The sequence below is a fragment of the Sus scrofa genome, chromosome 1, assembly GCF_000003025.6.
Source record: "Sus scrofa isolate TJ Tabasco breed Duroc chromosome 1, Sscrofa11.1, whole genome shotgun sequence".
Classification (NCBI taxonomy): Eukaryota; Metazoa; Chordata; class Mammalia; order Artiodactyla; family Suidae; genus Sus; species Sus scrofa.
This window is the reverse complement of record NC_010443.5, coordinates 81,704,495-81,721,778: the sequence shown is the minus strand read 5'-3', so window position 1 is coordinate 81,721,778 and position 17,284 is coordinate 81,704,495. Positions and strand designations below refer to the sequence as shown.

General features: G+C 40.4%; 1 protein-coding gene across 1 annotated transcript in view; it reads left to right on the top strand.

Annotated features, from left to right (window-relative positions):
* The window catches only part of FRK (fyn related Src family tyrosine kinase), a 107,945-nt gene continuing 97,896 nt past the window's right edge, over positions 7,236-17,284 (top strand). The window contains exon 1 of the mRNA XM_001925792.5: positions 7,236-8,346. Coding sequence (XP_001925827.2) covers positions 7,976-8,346 — 371 coding nt within the window. The 5' untranslated portion in view covers positions 7,236-7,975. The remainder of the gene's footprint in view (positions 8,347-17,284) is intronic.

Sequence of the window (17,284 nt, the reverse complement as noted above, 5' to 3'; positions counted from 1 at the left end):
GCTGGATCCTTAACCCACCAAGTGAGCCCCAGGATTCAACCTGAATACTCATGGGTACTATTTGGGTTCATTACTGCTGAGCGACAAGGGGAACTCATGAGTTCATATGAAATTTAAATCGAAATTTTCCTGAAAGGAATATGCAAATGAAGGGACCGGGAGAAATGGGGAGCAGAGTAAAGGTGGAGAATTTGAAGATGAAGAAATGATGGGTAGAATAGTAGTCATATGGAGAGAATTTCTGCAGAGAAACAGAGAAGTTTAAAAGGGATTTTTAAAGGATGTTTTTCCATGCAATGTAACTGTTTCTGTGTGCTCACAGAACCATAGTTTTAGGTATGTGGGTGGCACCGTTTTTTGAAATTGGATATGTAGTCTGCATTTTGCTTTTGTTTGAAGTGGGGAGTAAGCTGGGCATGTGATAATTTCCTACAACTCTTTTTAGTCATACTGAGGGCATGGGGACCGCTGGGTGGCGCACTTACATATTTTTTGCAACAAGGGCTAATATTTATTGGGCACCTACCATGTCCTGGAGAGTGGACTACATATCCTAATGCATTTTCTCATTTAATTCTCATAACTTTATGAGGTACATGTTACTGTTGAGAACTGTCAGCATTTTACAGATGAAGAAACAGGCTAAGCAGGCAATAATTTATCCAAAACCACAGAGCCAGAGTGCCAAGGGAGCAGGAATTCTCACCCACAAGCCACGTTGCCTCCTTGTGGCAGTGCACCAAAGACCTCCATTTGAAGGACATCCATGATCAAGCAATGCTATTGGGGTTCATTTCTTCAGTCAGTTATGATTCAACTTTACTGTTACCGGATGTACATTCAAAAATCTTTTCCGCAGCAATATTAAGTAAGAATTAATCTTTTGACAGGAGCTCAACCCCAACAAAGGTGTGGAATCATATAATACATAACCTTTGGGGATTGGCTTTTTTAAAAACTCAACACAATTTTCTGGAGATCGCTCCAGGTTGTTGCGTATATCAATATTTTTTCCATTTAATTGCTGAATAGCATTCCACGGTATGGATGTGCCACATTCACCCACTAAAGGATATTGGGATTGTTTCCAGTTTGGACCTGTTATGAATAAAGCTGCTATAAATATTTTCACGCAGGTTTTTATGTGATTGTGAGCTTTTGTTTCTGAGGGGTAAGTTTCCAAGAGTCTTAAGTACATATAATAATGAATCAAAATAATTACACCTTATGGGTAGAAGGTAATTTGTCTCCCATATTATAAACAAGTCTCAAGGTGAGTATGCCTAGGGCACAAGTTCCTTTTTATCTTTCTGCTCTTTAGATTTTTAAGGTCACCTAATTGTCCAAGATATCTGCTGGAGGTCCAGTAGCCTCAACTGAGTTTCAGGCAAGGGGAAAAAGAAAAGAGGGATGAGAGGAGTTCCCAATGTGGTGAAGCGGAAACGAATCTGAATAGGAACCATGAGGTTTCAGTTTTGATCCCTGGCCTCGCTCAGTGGGTTAAAGATCTGGCGTTACTGTGAACTCTGGTGTAGATCGCAGACATGGCTTGGATCTGGTGTTGCTGTGGCTCTGGTGTAGGCCCTTAGCTGTAGCCCCTAGCCTGGGAACCTCCATATGCTGCATGTACAGACCTAAAAAGACAAAAAAAAAAAAAAAAAAAAAAAAAAGAAAAAAGCAAAGAGGGAAGGGAAAATGTTGATTCCACCTTTTAACAGCACTCTCCTTGGAGTTCCCGTCTTGGCTCAGTGGTTAATGAATCCGACTAGGAACCATGAGGTTGCGGGTTCAATCCCTGGTCTTGCTCAGTGGGTTAAGGACCCAGAGTTGCTGTGAGCTGTTCGGATCCCACGTTGCTGTGGCTCTGGCATAGGCCCTGCGGCAACAGCTCCGATTCAACCCCTAGCCTGGGAACCTCCATATACCGAGGGAGCGGCCCAAGAAATGTCAAAAAAAGATAAATAAATAAATAAAAGCACTCTTTTAAAACTCACTCAGTGACTTCTGCTTACTTTCTTCTTGGTCACTTTTAGTGTAAGGAGGGATGAGAATTGTAATCTCCAGCCTTCACTTTTATAAAATTAAGGTTCTGAAAGTAGGAAGAAGAAACTGGACATTGCGTAGGCAAGGTTATGCTTTTGTTCAGGAAGAAAGTACAAAGCTTTGCAAGTGTACATACAGTTTTTGATGCAAGAAAAGAGCATCGAATTTGTTACTGTTGGAATTTCTGTGGATTTCTATGACCAGTTCATCATTAAGAAAACAGGGGTCAGAAAGCCTGAGAATGGTGGACAATTTGGAACAGGGTTATGAGAAAATGAAGAGAATGACATCTTAGTGAACTTGCATGTAAAAGAATGTTGAGCAGGAGTTCCCATCATGGCGCAGCAGAAACGAATCCGACTAGGAACCATGAAGTTGCGGGTTCGATCCCTGGCCTCACTCAGTGGGTTAAGAATCTGGCGTTGCAGTGGTTGTGATGTAGGCTGGCAGCTACAGCTCCGATTGACCCCTGGGACCATTGGACTCCATGCAATGCGGGTGTGGCCCTAAAATCTAAAAAATAAAAAAATTAAGAATGTTGAGCAAAGTTAAGGGCTAGTAGGAATTGGATCATTAATTTGTCCTGGTATAAAACAGTAGCGGGGGGACTATGTTGCTGTGCTCAGCAAGTCAGATATAGGAGCATAGCTAAATTCATTTAAGATTGCGTCTGTGTTGTATGTGGAGTTATAGGAGCTAGAAAAATTCAAGGAAGAGAAAAATTATTTTGGAAGAAATGGACAAAGAAGTTCTAAAGGAGGTATGGGATTTTTCTTTCTTTCTTTTTTGGTCTTTTTTTTTTTTCTTTTTTTTAGAGCCGCACCCACGGCATGTGGAGATTCCCAGGCTAGGACTTTAATCAGAGCTATAGCTGCCAGCCTATGGCACAGCCACAGCAACGCCAGATCCAAGCCTCGTCTTCGACCTACACCACAGCTCATGGCAGCACTGCATACTTAACCCACTGAGCGAGGCCAGGGATCCTAGTCGGATTCGTTTCCGCTACTCCATGACGGGTACTCCAGTATGGGATTATTACTTAGGCCTCAAAATGCAGATAGGAGTCTGTTGGGGCGGGGGTTGAGTGGGGATGGTGGTATGGGGGATACCAAGCAAAAGAATGGCCAAGGAGACAAGATCAGAGGCAGGAATGGACCAGACCTACTGGAGACACAGTAAACCTATTTGGCTGAGTGGGAGGGTGAATGTAAGTTGGTAATGGAAGGAGGATGTTGAAAGGGTGCATCTAATAAAGACTGGATCAACTACAAGTTCCTTAGTCTTGGATTCCAAGCCATATCTTCCAAGCAATGAATATCTGTTGAAGGGTATTGTGCAGGAGAGTGATTTAAGAAGATTAATGTGTGGCAGTGTGCCGTAAGGATGGAGGAAGAGCGGCTGTAGGCAGGAAAACCGGTTTTGGAGGTTGGCAAAAGAATCCAACATTCAGGAAACTATGAGTGGAAAGAAGGGGACTGAGGCAATAGACAGAAAGCTGCCATCCTTTGTGCTCCATGCTCTTTTCATACTAGAGGATTTTGCTCTCTTTTGTGAGTACTTGCATAAGTGTTTATCTTACCCAAGGATCCTTTCCTTTCCTTTTCTTTCCCCTCCTTCTCTACTTCCCTCCATCCTTCCCCTTTTCTTTCTTTCTCCCTCCCTGTCTTCCTTAACTTCCAACAAATACTCATTGAGTATTTACTACTTACATACTGGACGTTGTGCAAGGAATTGAAGATTCAGAGAAGGAAATTTTATTCTCCTGGAGAAAGCAAAGAAGGAAGGAAACCAAGTGGAATTTAATAGGGGACCAAGCAGAAACATGTGTGACAAGTTTTAAGGGCACACTGAGTAGGGGTCTCTAATCTATTATGACAGAGATGGTGCTACTTGAACCCTGCCTGGAAAAATCATAAGGAAGTCACTGGGGGGCAGGTAGAGGAGGAAGCAAAGATGCATCAGAATAGAGGGTCTCAGGCCTCAGAGGCCTGCTGGTAGCTTGATGAACCTGCATCACAGGGTGAGTGAAGGGCCCTCAGGTTTGAGAAGTTATCAGAGCCTTGTGTGTCCTGCTAAAGAGATTAGGTTATATTCTCAACATGTTGGAGATCATGAAAGGACTTTATACGGAAGAACATTAGCCTTTTTTAAGAGTCATTGGAAGAGAAGAGTTATAGTCTCTGGAGTCAGATGGACGCCAGGGTGTTACTAATGGTTCAGCCACGTGGGGCTGTGTGACCTTGGACAAGTTACTTAACCTCTCTGCCTCACTTTCTTAACTAAAATTTGCAAAAATGCTACCTTCCTCATAGGCATTATTGTCTTTTATTTTCTGAGAGTTAGATGGCCTGTCATTTGTAACATTCTCATCACAGTCCCTGGCACATAGAAAGCTTATAGTTACTTTTACTGGTATTACTCTCACCTATAGCATTGATGCTGGGAGTGGTGTGCAAGATGAGACGGGGATATAAGACAAGCCAGAGGAAAGGAGATTAGTTTAGGAGGCCTCTGGAATAATCTAGGGAAGAATATTCTATGGGGGAGGGACAATATCTATCTGTTATTCAAAAGGAGTAAAAAAAATTGTGAATAAATGAAAGGACAGCGAAGCAGACATCAGTGAGTGATTAGCTCAAAGAAACCAGGGAAAGAGTAAAAGATGACTGCAAGGCCTCAAGCTCTGGTGACTGTAGAATTCTGGTACTAGCGATTCGAAGAAAGCCTTTCTCTCCCCACCCCTTGACTCAGGTTTCTCAGGCCATTGCTCATCTGATGTCTTTGGATGGCCCGTTGCTCTTTCAATTTCACTCACTAGCACAGTGACTCTGCTGTGGCAGGTCTGCCACTCTGTCATTTTCTGGAATGCCGTGTCATGACCATAATGGAGGCATATTTGAATTTAGAACCTTCAAATTTCTGAAGTCTTAAACTCCACTTACAAATCGGTTTTGAATATTTCCCATTGTGGCGGCAGAAACAAATCTGACTAGTAATCATGAGAATGTGGGTTCGGTCCCTGGCCTTGCTCAGTGGGTCCAGGATCAGGCATTGTCTTGAGCTGTGGTGTAGGTCGCAGATGTGGCTTGGACCCTGTGTTGCTGTGGCTGTGGTGTAGGCCAGAAGCTGTAGCTCTGACTTGACACCTAGCCTGGGAACTTCTATATGCTGCAGGTGCCCCCCGCCCCTACCCTGGGCCAAAAACAACAAAAAGCAAACAAACAAACAAATCAGTTTTTAATACACCTCTCTAGTTGCTTCCAAATCTTATTTCCTATTCTAGATCATGAAGATGTCTCTGGAAAGACTTGAGGATCTATGTCTCTGTTTGGGGGCATTAATAGAGTTTTACACTTTTTACAATTAATATTGTGTTTTTAACAAAATGTTCTTATGGATTCTCAGTATTACATAATTGTTATTTTCTTTTCTGTTTTATTTATTTATTTATTATTTATTTATATTTTGCTTTTTTAGGGCCACATCCACAGCATATGGAGGTTCCCAGGCTAGGTGATGAATCGGAGCTGTAGCTGCTGGCCTACACCACAGCCACAGCCACGCCAGATCCTTAACCCACTGAGCAAGGCCAGGGATCCAACCCGTAGCCTCATGGTTCCTAGCTGGATTCATTTCCGCTGTGCCATGACAGGAACTCTTCTTTCCTTTTTAGAGAGGAATTATATTTTAGGTCCTGGCTCAACGTTTGGCTTTTCTCTTCCTATCAAGTTAGTACTTCTGCCCTGACTCTGAAGACAATTGGAGAAACCTGGAAGTGTGACATGAGCTTGTTTTAAGCAATTATCTGTCCACCATGAATGACTGATTTCAGCACAAGGAAAGAGTAGGAGGGGCTGAGGCCACAGTTTTCTGGTTTTCTTTCTTCTTTTTCTTGAGTTCAATTATTCTGATTATTAAAGATGCCTTGCTGTTTGATAAGGAACAGGAATTTTGAGTTTATACTGGGTTAGCAGGTTCAAGGCTCCAGCAATCTTTAGAGAGCTTGTTTTTAAGAGTTTGTTTTTTATTTTTAGGGCCACACCTGCAGCATATGGAAGTTCTTGGGCTAGGGGTCGAATCAGCTGCAGCTTCTGGTCTATGCCACAGCCACGGCAATACCAGATCCAAGATTCATCTGTGACCTACACCGTAGCTCATGGCAACACCTGATTCTTAACCCACTGGGCAAGGCCAGGGATCAAACCTGCACCCTCATGGACACTGTATTGGGTTCACAACAGGAACTCCTAAGAGAGAATTTTTTTTTTTTTTGGTCTTTTTAAGGCCACACCTGTAGCATATGGAAGTTCCCAAGCTAGGGGTAGAGTCGGAACTGTAGCTGCTAGCCTATACCACAGCTATAGCAACACAGGATCTGAGCCTAGTCTTTGACCTACACCACAGCTCATGGCAACGCCAGATCCTTAACCCACTGAGCAAGGCCAGGGATCAAACCTGCGTCCTCAAGGATGCTAGGCAGAATAATCTCCACTGAGCCATGATGGGTACTCCCAGAAAGAAATTTTTTAATAAACGCCTTATACAAAAAGAAGCGACATATCATAAACAAGTTTGCAGGGTTCTCCACTAGCGAAAATGGCCTTGTGTTGACCCATCTAAAGTCTCTGCTTAGGTGTTCCTGGAACCAAGGCACCCACTTGAGAGATAGCTGCCCTGAACTAGGGGGAGTAGAGCAAAACCCTTGGCTTAGTTCCTGTTCTCTGCTTCATTAGTTCCTGCCAACAACATTAGTAAGAATTAGTGTAGATCTGGAGGTCAAAGTTGAACAGAGAGAGCCTTCACAGCAGCTCACACATAGCCCTTCCACTCTCTGCTTGTCACCTAGTATATGTGTGTGTGTGTGTGTGTGTGTGTTTTAGAAACAGTACACGATGGATAGAAAATTGAATATCTCTGTGGGAAAATGCATCGTTTCAGGTTCCCAGCATTTTAGTCAGCTGCTCTTGTATTTTTCCAGACTGTAAATGTACTTTGAGGCTTTTAACATCTATTCATGGTGATGAAAAAAGGTCGGGACTCAATGGTTCTTTCCCAATTGCCCTTTGTCCAGTAACAAATACCCAGCCACTTTAATTTTCCTTCTTATTCCTCTTTGTGGTGGCAAAATGATCCAACTCATCTTTATGGAAGAAAAACATTTCTGCCTTTAGTTTCTCTGCTGGTAGCACAGCAGGATAAAATGCTCCCCGGGGCTAGCGGTACAGTCCAGGAGCATGGATTTTGGCAGCTGCTTTAAGAGTTTGGCTCCCTGGTGAGGGCGCTGGTCTCTTGGTGTGGGAAAAGGGAGAGGTAGAGAGGACTGCTGGCCGGCGGGGAATCCCATTTAGCTCACAAAGAAACCAGGAAGTAAGAAGAAATTATTACAGTCTGTTCATTGCTCAGGATGTTAAAGGCAATAGCCTGGGCAGCTTGGTTACTCATTAGCAAAAGAGAAAGAGCACTGCGGGTCTGGACTGGCCAAACCGCAGACACGGACTTGAAGCTGGAAGACAGCTGCTGGCTAGAGGCAAGAATCCCTGGGGATCCTACCTGGAGTCCATCTCTTTGTCTGAATAACTTTTTCTTGGGACAAGAGACCAGATGACTCTTTTCTCTTCTCAGACTTTGGTCTAAATCAAGCCCTCTGCATTTTACTTTTGTTGTGGACGAGAGGAAAAAGGCACCTTTCCCACCCACCGAGTGGCTGCCTGGTTCTCACACGTTTCACTCTGGGGCAGCAGCTACGACCACAGAAATCCAGCTGGTGACCTCAGAGCAGGTCTGCTGTTGTGAAACAGGGCTTGGCACCCTCTCCAGAGCCTGGTGGATTGGTGCTGATTGCAAACTTTCTCAGTGGAGGAAGAGAAAGTGGATCTGCAAAGAGCAAGGGGAGAGGGAGGAGCCCCTCTCCCCGACTCTCCACTGGGCCGCCATGGGTAACTTTTGCCTGAGGCTCCGGGCATACCTGGAGCCCTATCTGCCCTGCTTGTCCCGGGAGGGAGCAGACAAGCCTTTGGGGATTAGAAATCCAGGGGCTGTTTGCCCCCCTGACCCTCCCCCTCCAGCTCCAAAGCCTGTGACAAGCCAGGGCCACTACTTTGTGGCTCTGTTTGATTACCAGGCTCGGACCGCTGAGGACCTTAGCTTCCGAGCAGGCGACAAGCTCCAGGTCCTGGATACTTCCCACGAGGGCTGGTGGTTGGCAAGGCACTTGGAGAAAAGGGCAGACGGCTCTGGCCAGCTGCTGCAGGGCTATATCCCTTCTAACTATGTGGCCGAGGACAGGAGCCTCCAGGCAGAGCCGTGAGTAGTACACATTTTATTTCTCAACTCTCCCAGGGCGGGTCATGAATTTTCCTTCTCACGTATCTGCAAAACACTAATTTTCAAAGAGCTGCCTAGAAAGTATGAGGAAGTCCCGGCAAGGACCTTCTAATTGAAACATACCTCCCCTGATAGGTGAGAGTGAAACTGGAAGGTAATTGTTGTTGAGATGATTTCTATTACAGTTTGTATACCCGCAGGTCCTGGGTACCTTTCCATCAACAGAAACAAGTGGTGCATTTAATATTCTATCTTTTCTTTAACTGTAAAATAAGTCATGCCTTGCTTCAACACAAAACTGTGTTTCATTTGCAGGTGTAGCTTAGATCTTCCTGAAACCACACTTTCAAATCTAAAGTCCAGCTCTCTCTTTTTTCAATTTAAACTTTGAAGCATCAACTCCTGTCCTGATAGGCACACACATTTAGAAGATGCTACATGTTCCCAGTGACATCATGGCGAGATATTTTTCTTTGAGTCCTAGACATGGAGTTATGCTACCCAAATTATGATATCTTTTTGTTTTTGCTATGATTAGAAACTGGCTGGCTACAGGTATTTAGGAGGTTTTAACAAGAAAAATAATGGTATTATTTCCCCAGAGGAGGAGATAAAGACTTTACCCTTATATTTGAATAAATCTTGTGAATTGTAGTAGAACCAAGGAAGAAAATTTTATGTACTTATGCATTTATCTATCCAGCTGTCCATCCATGCAAGTGTCTGGTGTTATGGTGGAATGGTGAGCGGGGAAGGGCAAGGTTATGCTAGTGGTGGTTGAATATAAAATAAAGTCAAGTCTTGACCGTGGCTGCTTGAGGTCTGACAGATTGAGAAGCAAGCTCAGACTGTTACTTGCTCTAACCTTGTTCTTGCCTGGCTCCAGTGAAACCCAGGACTCATTTTATTTTATAGATTGGATCCTTAGTCCAGGAACCTCTGGGGATTCACTCATTTTTCTAATGTGTTTCTTCTTTTGATGTGAGCTGTAGCATCCTTTACTGACCCAGGAAATTAAATGATGGGAAGAGCCGTGGTGCATTGTTGCCGCTTTCCAAACTTAAATTCAAATACAACTTGGGGGACTTTGGAAATTCTTTCCAGCACCAAGTGCCTGTAAATATTAAGAAGCATCCTATTTTATCTAGATAGAAATGAATTGAAATATAGACTTTTGGAGTTCCTGTCATGGTTCAGTGGTTAACAAACCTGACTAGCATTGATGAGGATGCGGGTTTGATCCCTGGCCTCGCTCAGTCGGTTAAGGATCTGTCGTTGCTGTGAGCTGTGGTGTAGGTTGCAGACTAGGCTCAGATCCCATGTTGCTGTGGCTGTGGCATAGGCCGACAGCTGCAGCTCCAATTTGACCCCTAGCATGGGTACCTCCGTATGCCTCAGGTGCAGCCCTAAAAAAAAAAAAAAGACTTTTGACAGCTGGAATTGATCAGTTCTCAAATGAGAAAAATCACCTGTATGAACATTTGTTTTTATGATAATCTATAGGAAATGTCTATATTTATTCACTTAGTTATGTGCATTTTATGATATGATTTTCTCTACTACATGATTGCCATGTAAGGCATGGTGTTATTTGTGTTCTATGTTCAGTATTACACATGTAAACTATTACATAAATACTATTAATACTAGTACCTTCAAATCAGTCTACTAGTTTGAAATATATCCAATTGATTTAATTGCTGCAGTCCTGGTCTCTGGGGTTTTCTAGACCCCTGGATGCTTTGATTATCTGGCTACATGACCTCCTATGTTGCAAATGTGTTTTTTCAGCTATATTCATACTTGACAGAACAGCAAATGCTGAAGAAAGCAGGTGAATTGAAACAAAGCAAGCAATTCGAAAGGGGTAATGTTTTGGGTAACAGCATCCAGCACAGTGTACTTAACTTATTTAGATTCTTTTTTTCCTAACCAGCACAAGGCAACTAGATATTGTGGCTATTTTTTAATTCTCAGGGGCTGTCTGGAGCCAAGAATACTCTTTTCCTTTCTGTATTTAACTCCTGACCTTTCCTCTTGGAATTGGTTTCAGCAGTGTTCCCATGTGGCACCACCATCCTATATGGCTGTAGTGGGCTTTTCTTGGGATCTTCGCATCCACTGGGCTATAAACTTGATGCTCAGGTGCTGCTACTCCCCCTGGTTAGCATGAGGTTCTTGTTTCTTTTTAACTGAGCACCGTGGCCTTCACCTGTGAACCTAGGTTGCTAATGAGTGTTCTTGCCACTAAATGGTTGGTGCAGGTGACTAGAATTTCACCCCATATTAAGTAGAAGCGATGTTAACAGTCTCCTGAGTGAAGGTGTCCAAGTGGCCCACACAGTGCCTTAATACCTATGCAAAAAAACTTCTTTCAATATCTTTCTAATGTGTTTTCAAACTTAAAATTCATTTTTTTTCCTTTTCAAAACTATAAAAGTTAATGTTTATTTTACAATGAGCTGGTATATAGTATTAAGTAAAGATTATTGTTGATATTCACATGTGTGAGATGAGAGGCAATGGGAAACCAAAGTTGAGTTATCTAATTTATTATTTGCCTAGTTTAGTGGATTGCATTTTAGTATTCATCTTTTCGTGTTTTTAGTGTTTACTTGCGTTAATAAGAAGACAGTGAAAATACTTTTGGAGTTTTTGGTGACAGGGAAAATCAGTTTCAGTATTTTGTTTCTCCTTTTTAATACTAGGAGGTAAAGATGTTAAAAAAGACTAATGGTTATTAAAAGATAAACCAATTTTATAGTTGATTATTAAATCTACTTAGACATGCTTTACCTTTTCTGAATATTTTGCAATGGGTGATGTAATAAACTGATTCTTAATTATTTGCCTCTAGGAAAAATCATTATTTTATGTTATCTTATTTGAATTCCTCGATCTTTTCATAGAGATGTTTTTCTTCTATATCTTCAACATAGAAATCCTCAAAAACCTTACTCTTAGGGTCTGATTATTCAGAAGCCTCTGTACATTTTTTTTAATTCACAGTGTTTTTAGAGATATAAAGTTGACCCAGAAAATAATGGTATGGAAATTACATATGAATCTTGGAGTCACTGGAACTTTAAATTCCATTGCATTTATTATGAAAAAATTCAGGTAATGCAATACATTGATGAAAAGCAGAATGATCATCAGTTGTATAATTTACACAATGCATCTCTCATCAACAAAGAGTTTAAAAGTTATTTGCCTGGGAGTTCCTGTTGTGGTTTAGTGGTAATGAACCTGACTAGTATCCATGAGGACTTAGGTTCGATCTCTGGCCTTGATCAGTGTGTTAAGGATCCAGCATTTCCGTGAGCTCTGGTGCAGGTTGCAGACACAGTTTGGATCCGGCTTTGCCATGGATGTGACGTAGGGTGGCAGCTAGAGCTCTGATTTGACCCCTAGCCTGGGTACTTCCATATACCCTGGGTGACGCCCTTTTTTAAAAAAAAAAAAAGATAAAAGTTGTTTGTCTAATTGTTTAAGTGTGCTTTAGGTGGTTCCATGGCTTTTATGCTAAATTGGAGTAGGCTCAGAAGTACTTTGTGGAAAGATTTTCCTACTCCCGTATTCACCATTTTATGTGCTGTGCTGAAAAAGAGCCCATGAATAAATATTTGTAGCTTGTAATTTTATCAGTAGTTTATGCTTATGGCATAAAAGAATTTTATAAAATTTAGAGATAATGGAGTTTCTATTTGTTTAGGAGTATTTTCCTAATTATGCTTCTCTTTAATGTGTAAGTCTACTATTCTATCAAGATTTTATCTAATTTAAGGTCATTGTCTGGTTTGAAGAATGTAGCATGGAGAAATAAAGTGATATATACTCAGAAAGAGAATTCCCTTACACTACCATCTAAAAATAGAACTGCAGCTTTACTATTCGGTGATCTGAATACTGGTGACTTTAATAATTATCCAATATAATTTACACACAGTGTTCCTAGTTATTTTCAATGTAGATGTGAGTACATTTCTTTCTGTGCTGGGATATGAAGCCAGCTTTTGAATCTCAAGTCAGGTAAAGATAATGGAACCACGTGGTTAAAATTACTATTAATAAATAAAGAAAAAAGCATCAGAATATTCACAGCCCAGTCTCACATATCTGCTTTGAATAGTTTAAATCACTAGAAAATCACCTACGGGTAAGCTGTCCCATAAGTTTTTTTTTTGTTTTGTTTTCTTTGTTTTTTGGCCTGCAGCATGCAGTAGCTTAATTTGGGATGTCAGTTCCCAGACCAGGGATTGAACCTGGGCTGTAGCAGTGAAAAGTGCTGAGTCATAACAGCTAGGCCACCAGGGAACTCCATGCCATAAATATTCTTAATCTAGATCATTTATTTCTTTTCCTTTGTTTTCAGGGAAGACTAAATACATATACGTATAAATTGAAAATAATTCATTTCCAATTTCTCCCCTTTAAGACAAGGTGTACTTAGATTCACAGTTTTAAAAACTAAGTAAAAAAGGCATTTATGTATATAACTAAGTGCATTATAAGAATACATATCACTGCATATCAAATTAAATTGTTTGGATAAACCCAAGATAAGAATTTTAAGACAAATAATATAAATCAACAGAAGCGCATTTATATGCCATGAGATTAGTTAGAATATTCTATGATTAAATGACTGCATTACTTATAGAATTATGACATATAATTTTTTCTTTATCCTTTGATATAAAATAATATGACAAATATGTAGCTAAAATAATTTATAAAAAAATTACATCTCAGATGCAATGTTATATGATTAAGTGATTACATTTATTTATTTATTTATTCACTTTTTAGGCCTGCACTGGTGGCATATGGAGGTTCCCAGGCTGGGGGTGGAATCAGAGCTACAGCTGCCGGCCTACACCACAGCCATAGCAACACAGGATCCAAGCCACGTCTGCAACCTACACCACAGCTCACGGCAATGCCAGATCCTTAACCCACCTCATGGTTCCTAGGCAGATTCATTTCTGATTCACCACAATGGGAACTCCTTTTTTTTTCATATAATGCATTTTTATATAGTCACCATTTGTAAGAAAATGATAATTAACTGCTAAATTTAATACATTTTATAAGAATAATGATAAAGTCACAGAAGTGAGGAAAAGTGGAACCAACTGAACTTCATTAAAATCACAAAGTATAAGTGTAATTAATTGTGGTTTAAAATAGTTGATTAATAGCAGTAAAACTTGACTACATGCATCTCAAAATACCTTTGAGAAGAAATGAAGTACCATAGTATGGAGTCAGTAAAATGAGCTAGGAGTTATGTCATTCTTGATTTTTTCTAGGAAAATTGATAAAATTGATAATACTTTGGAAGTTTCAATTGCATTATGCCATTCAGAGCCACTCTTTCTTAGTAAAAGTATTGATTTTTTTTTCTTTTCAAGTTTTCGATAAATTACCACTGATAGAAAAAAATTTATGTGACTGAATCAACTCTATTATGCTTCAGTCCTAAAGATCAGAACCTAAATCCCAACTTGGCTGAATTCTCTCTTTGTGGAAAAAAAAAAAAAAGAAGTGAGAGAGATAAAGAAAGGTCTATTGGTTTGTTTCTCCAACTTGGTTTGTTTTCGTCTAGGTGGATTTATTTACATGTTTGTTTTCTCTCTGTAGACACATCCTGCTGTTACTTTTTAAAGGATTTCACCAAACTGATGTCAAAATAGACACAACATTCTCTGTAGTAATGCAGGACTGACTTTTATTAAGCAACTACTGTGTTCTATGCACTAGGTCTCCAGGCTCCCCAAAGACAAACAAATAAGACTTTGCCTCAATGAACTGTCTGGTTATAAGCTCTGAAAACTCCATGTTTTCCAGTTGCCAATACCACAGTGAGAATCTGCGAGGTAAATAAAACCAGAGAAATTTTTGGTCTCTTCTGGTGGATATTGAACTAGGTCCCCACATTAGTGGTATATAGTTTTGATTGAGATGTAATGCTGGTCACCCTTTTTGATCCGTCCTGTGTTGTGCTTAAAAATACAGGCTTTGAACCCCAAAGATCTGAATTTGAATCTAGCTCTGTCATGACTTAGCTGTGTGATCTTGAACAATTTATATTAACTAGGAATAAAAATGACCCCTATCTCCTAGGATTGATATGAGACATAAATGAGATTATTTGTGCAGAAATCATGCTCCGTAGAGAATCTGATACATAGTAAGACCTTAAGAAATATTATTGGCTATTTAGGCTGGACAGCTCTTCTTTTATCTCTGCCTAAATGGATCATGCTTTGGAGTTGGCATATGCACACTGAGGTATAGGAAATAATTGGCCAACGGGGACCTACTGTATAGCACAGAGAACTCTACCCAATATTCTGTGATCATCTATGTGGAAAGAGAATCTGAAAGAGAATTGACGTGTATACATGTATAACTGAATCACTTTGTTGTACAGCAGAAATAATCACAACCTTGTAAATCAACTTCATTAAATTACTTCAACAACACTTAAAAAAGGGATCATACTTTGCAACCCCCCACCGCAGCCTCAGCTCACAATATTCTTCCCTTGTAACAATTGTCTCACACGCTGAGCATCTTTCTGACTTTCTTTTGCCCCCTCTTCACCTGCAGTCTTGGGCTTCAGGGGAGTAGGCTCTTCACCTGCTCACAAACCTCTCTCCTGCTTTTCCTGACCAACTCTCATTCATTCTTCAGGTCTGACTTTGTTGGTTCCTCTCTCTCTGAAGTCTTTCTTGACATTCTCAACTACATTTGGTCCTCCTGCTCAGAGCTTGCAGCATCATTTGTCATCATTGCTTGTTTATATTCCGGATGTGGGAGGTGGGAAGAGGGGCTATTTCCTTGGGGTCCCAGAGCCTAGGGTGGTGCCTGTGTATAACAAGCACTCATAAATGTCAGTTGGATAAATGGATAATTAAATGATGATTGTTTAATTGACACATTTCAGGTCAGTTTGTTTATTTATTTATTTATTTATTTATTTATTTATTCCTGTCTTTTTAGGGCTGTACCCATGGCATATGGAAGCTCCCAGGGTAGGGGTCAAATTAGGGCTGTCACTGCTGACTTATGCCACAGCCACACCAGATCTGAGCTGCATCTGTGACCTACACCACAGCTGACAGCATCGAACCTGAGCAAGGCCAGGATTCGAACCTGCATCCTCATGGATACTAGTCAGGTTTGTTACCACTGAGACACAAAGGGAACTCCTCTCAGGTCTTTTAGAGAAGAGCCGTCAGAGCCACCTCTTTTCTTCAACTTTTCCTCTCTGAGTTGCTTTTCTGCCTACGAGGAAAATCTACTCAGTGTCCTCATTAAATGTATGGGCTGTTTTGCATTCTTGTCTCAATAAGTTGTTATGCTATTGTGACTATGGGTTAGACTCATAGTCACAATAGAATAATTTCCAGGAATTAGTGGCTCTCATTCACCCCAAAGGGAAAAATACTTAGAGGTCACAGACGATTTGAATATTCTTTGTACTGTACAATGAATATCAAGCCAGGAGCTAATTGTGAATCTCGTTGAAGTGATACCTGAAAATCACATATATACATATTAAACTATCCTATGATTATATTTAAAGTAAAGGAGATCACTGGCCTGAGTTTTTCAATGGATAGAAAACCAAAATCCAATTTACAAAATTAATACTGTGGGGCCAACGTTGTTATGCTGAACAGACATAATTTCAAATTAGCATGTATATGAAATATTTTTCAGTTTGTGTGTGCTGGAAGTTTGACTCTTTCTGAATATTAGTAGATTTTCACTCTTACATTTTAAAACATTACCAAACCAAATAATGACATCTTCTTACTAGTTTTCTTACTAATTAGCTGCTATTTTTTCTGCAGCATTCTTTGACTCCCATTTTTAGTGGAGGCTCTCAGCTCTTCTTAGTACTGGAAGGACTGGGCCAGTTTCTCTGGGGAAGGTTGTTTTGCAGGTTAATAGCAGCTCGAGTAATATTTCAGACCTCCTTGTGGTTATTTTCCCGAAGCCTGCAACTTCAGCAGTTAATTTATGTGAATGATTCTTTCAAGATTCAAGTAACAGAAGAATTTTGCTAAAATGCATAGACGCAAATTAAAACATGTGAACTGTATTTCCCAACTTCTTGCTTATTTGGCTAATTTCGGAAGCTATCATTGACTATCCCTTGTGTCATATCTTTTTGTCATGTCACTTTTTTCTACAAAGTTTTTCAGTTAGATTTTTTCCTATATAAAAATTGAATTAATTTGAGTGTGAAATTCTGTAATTTTTTTCCTTCATGTTTTATTTCTTCTCATGGCCATGCCTGTGACATATGGAAGTTCTTGGGCCCTGGGTCGGTCAAACTGGAGCTGCAGCTGTGACTACACCACAGCCACGGCAACACCAGATTCAAGCTGCACCCGTGGCAATGCCGGCTCCTTAACCCACTGAGTGAGGCCAGGAATTGAACCCACATCTTCACAGAGACAACATCAGGTCCTTAATCCGCTAAGCCACAATGGTAACTCCTTTTTTAGTTATATAGCATGTTTTATACTTCCTTTAATTTCAGACTCAATTTCTCAATTAGACTTTTTTTTCCATTAATTTTGTGCCTTAAGGGTAATAAGAGAATGCAATTCAAGAAATGTTATTACTGATAATTTTTAAGCCTTATATTAGGTTTCCGATTTGAAAGGCATTTAGAAGCCTATTTCAAAATAAATGTTTCCATTAACACAAATGCTGCATATCACATTGGCAGCATGATTTAGATGATTCAGAAGAATCTTATCTAGTTCCAACGAAAGGCCAGCATTTCAATAGATTTAAAGTCAGTCTAGTGCTATTCCAATATTACACACATCTCTTAGTCATTTCTGAATATGAATCAATTATGACATACCAAGATTCCCATTACAGGAGG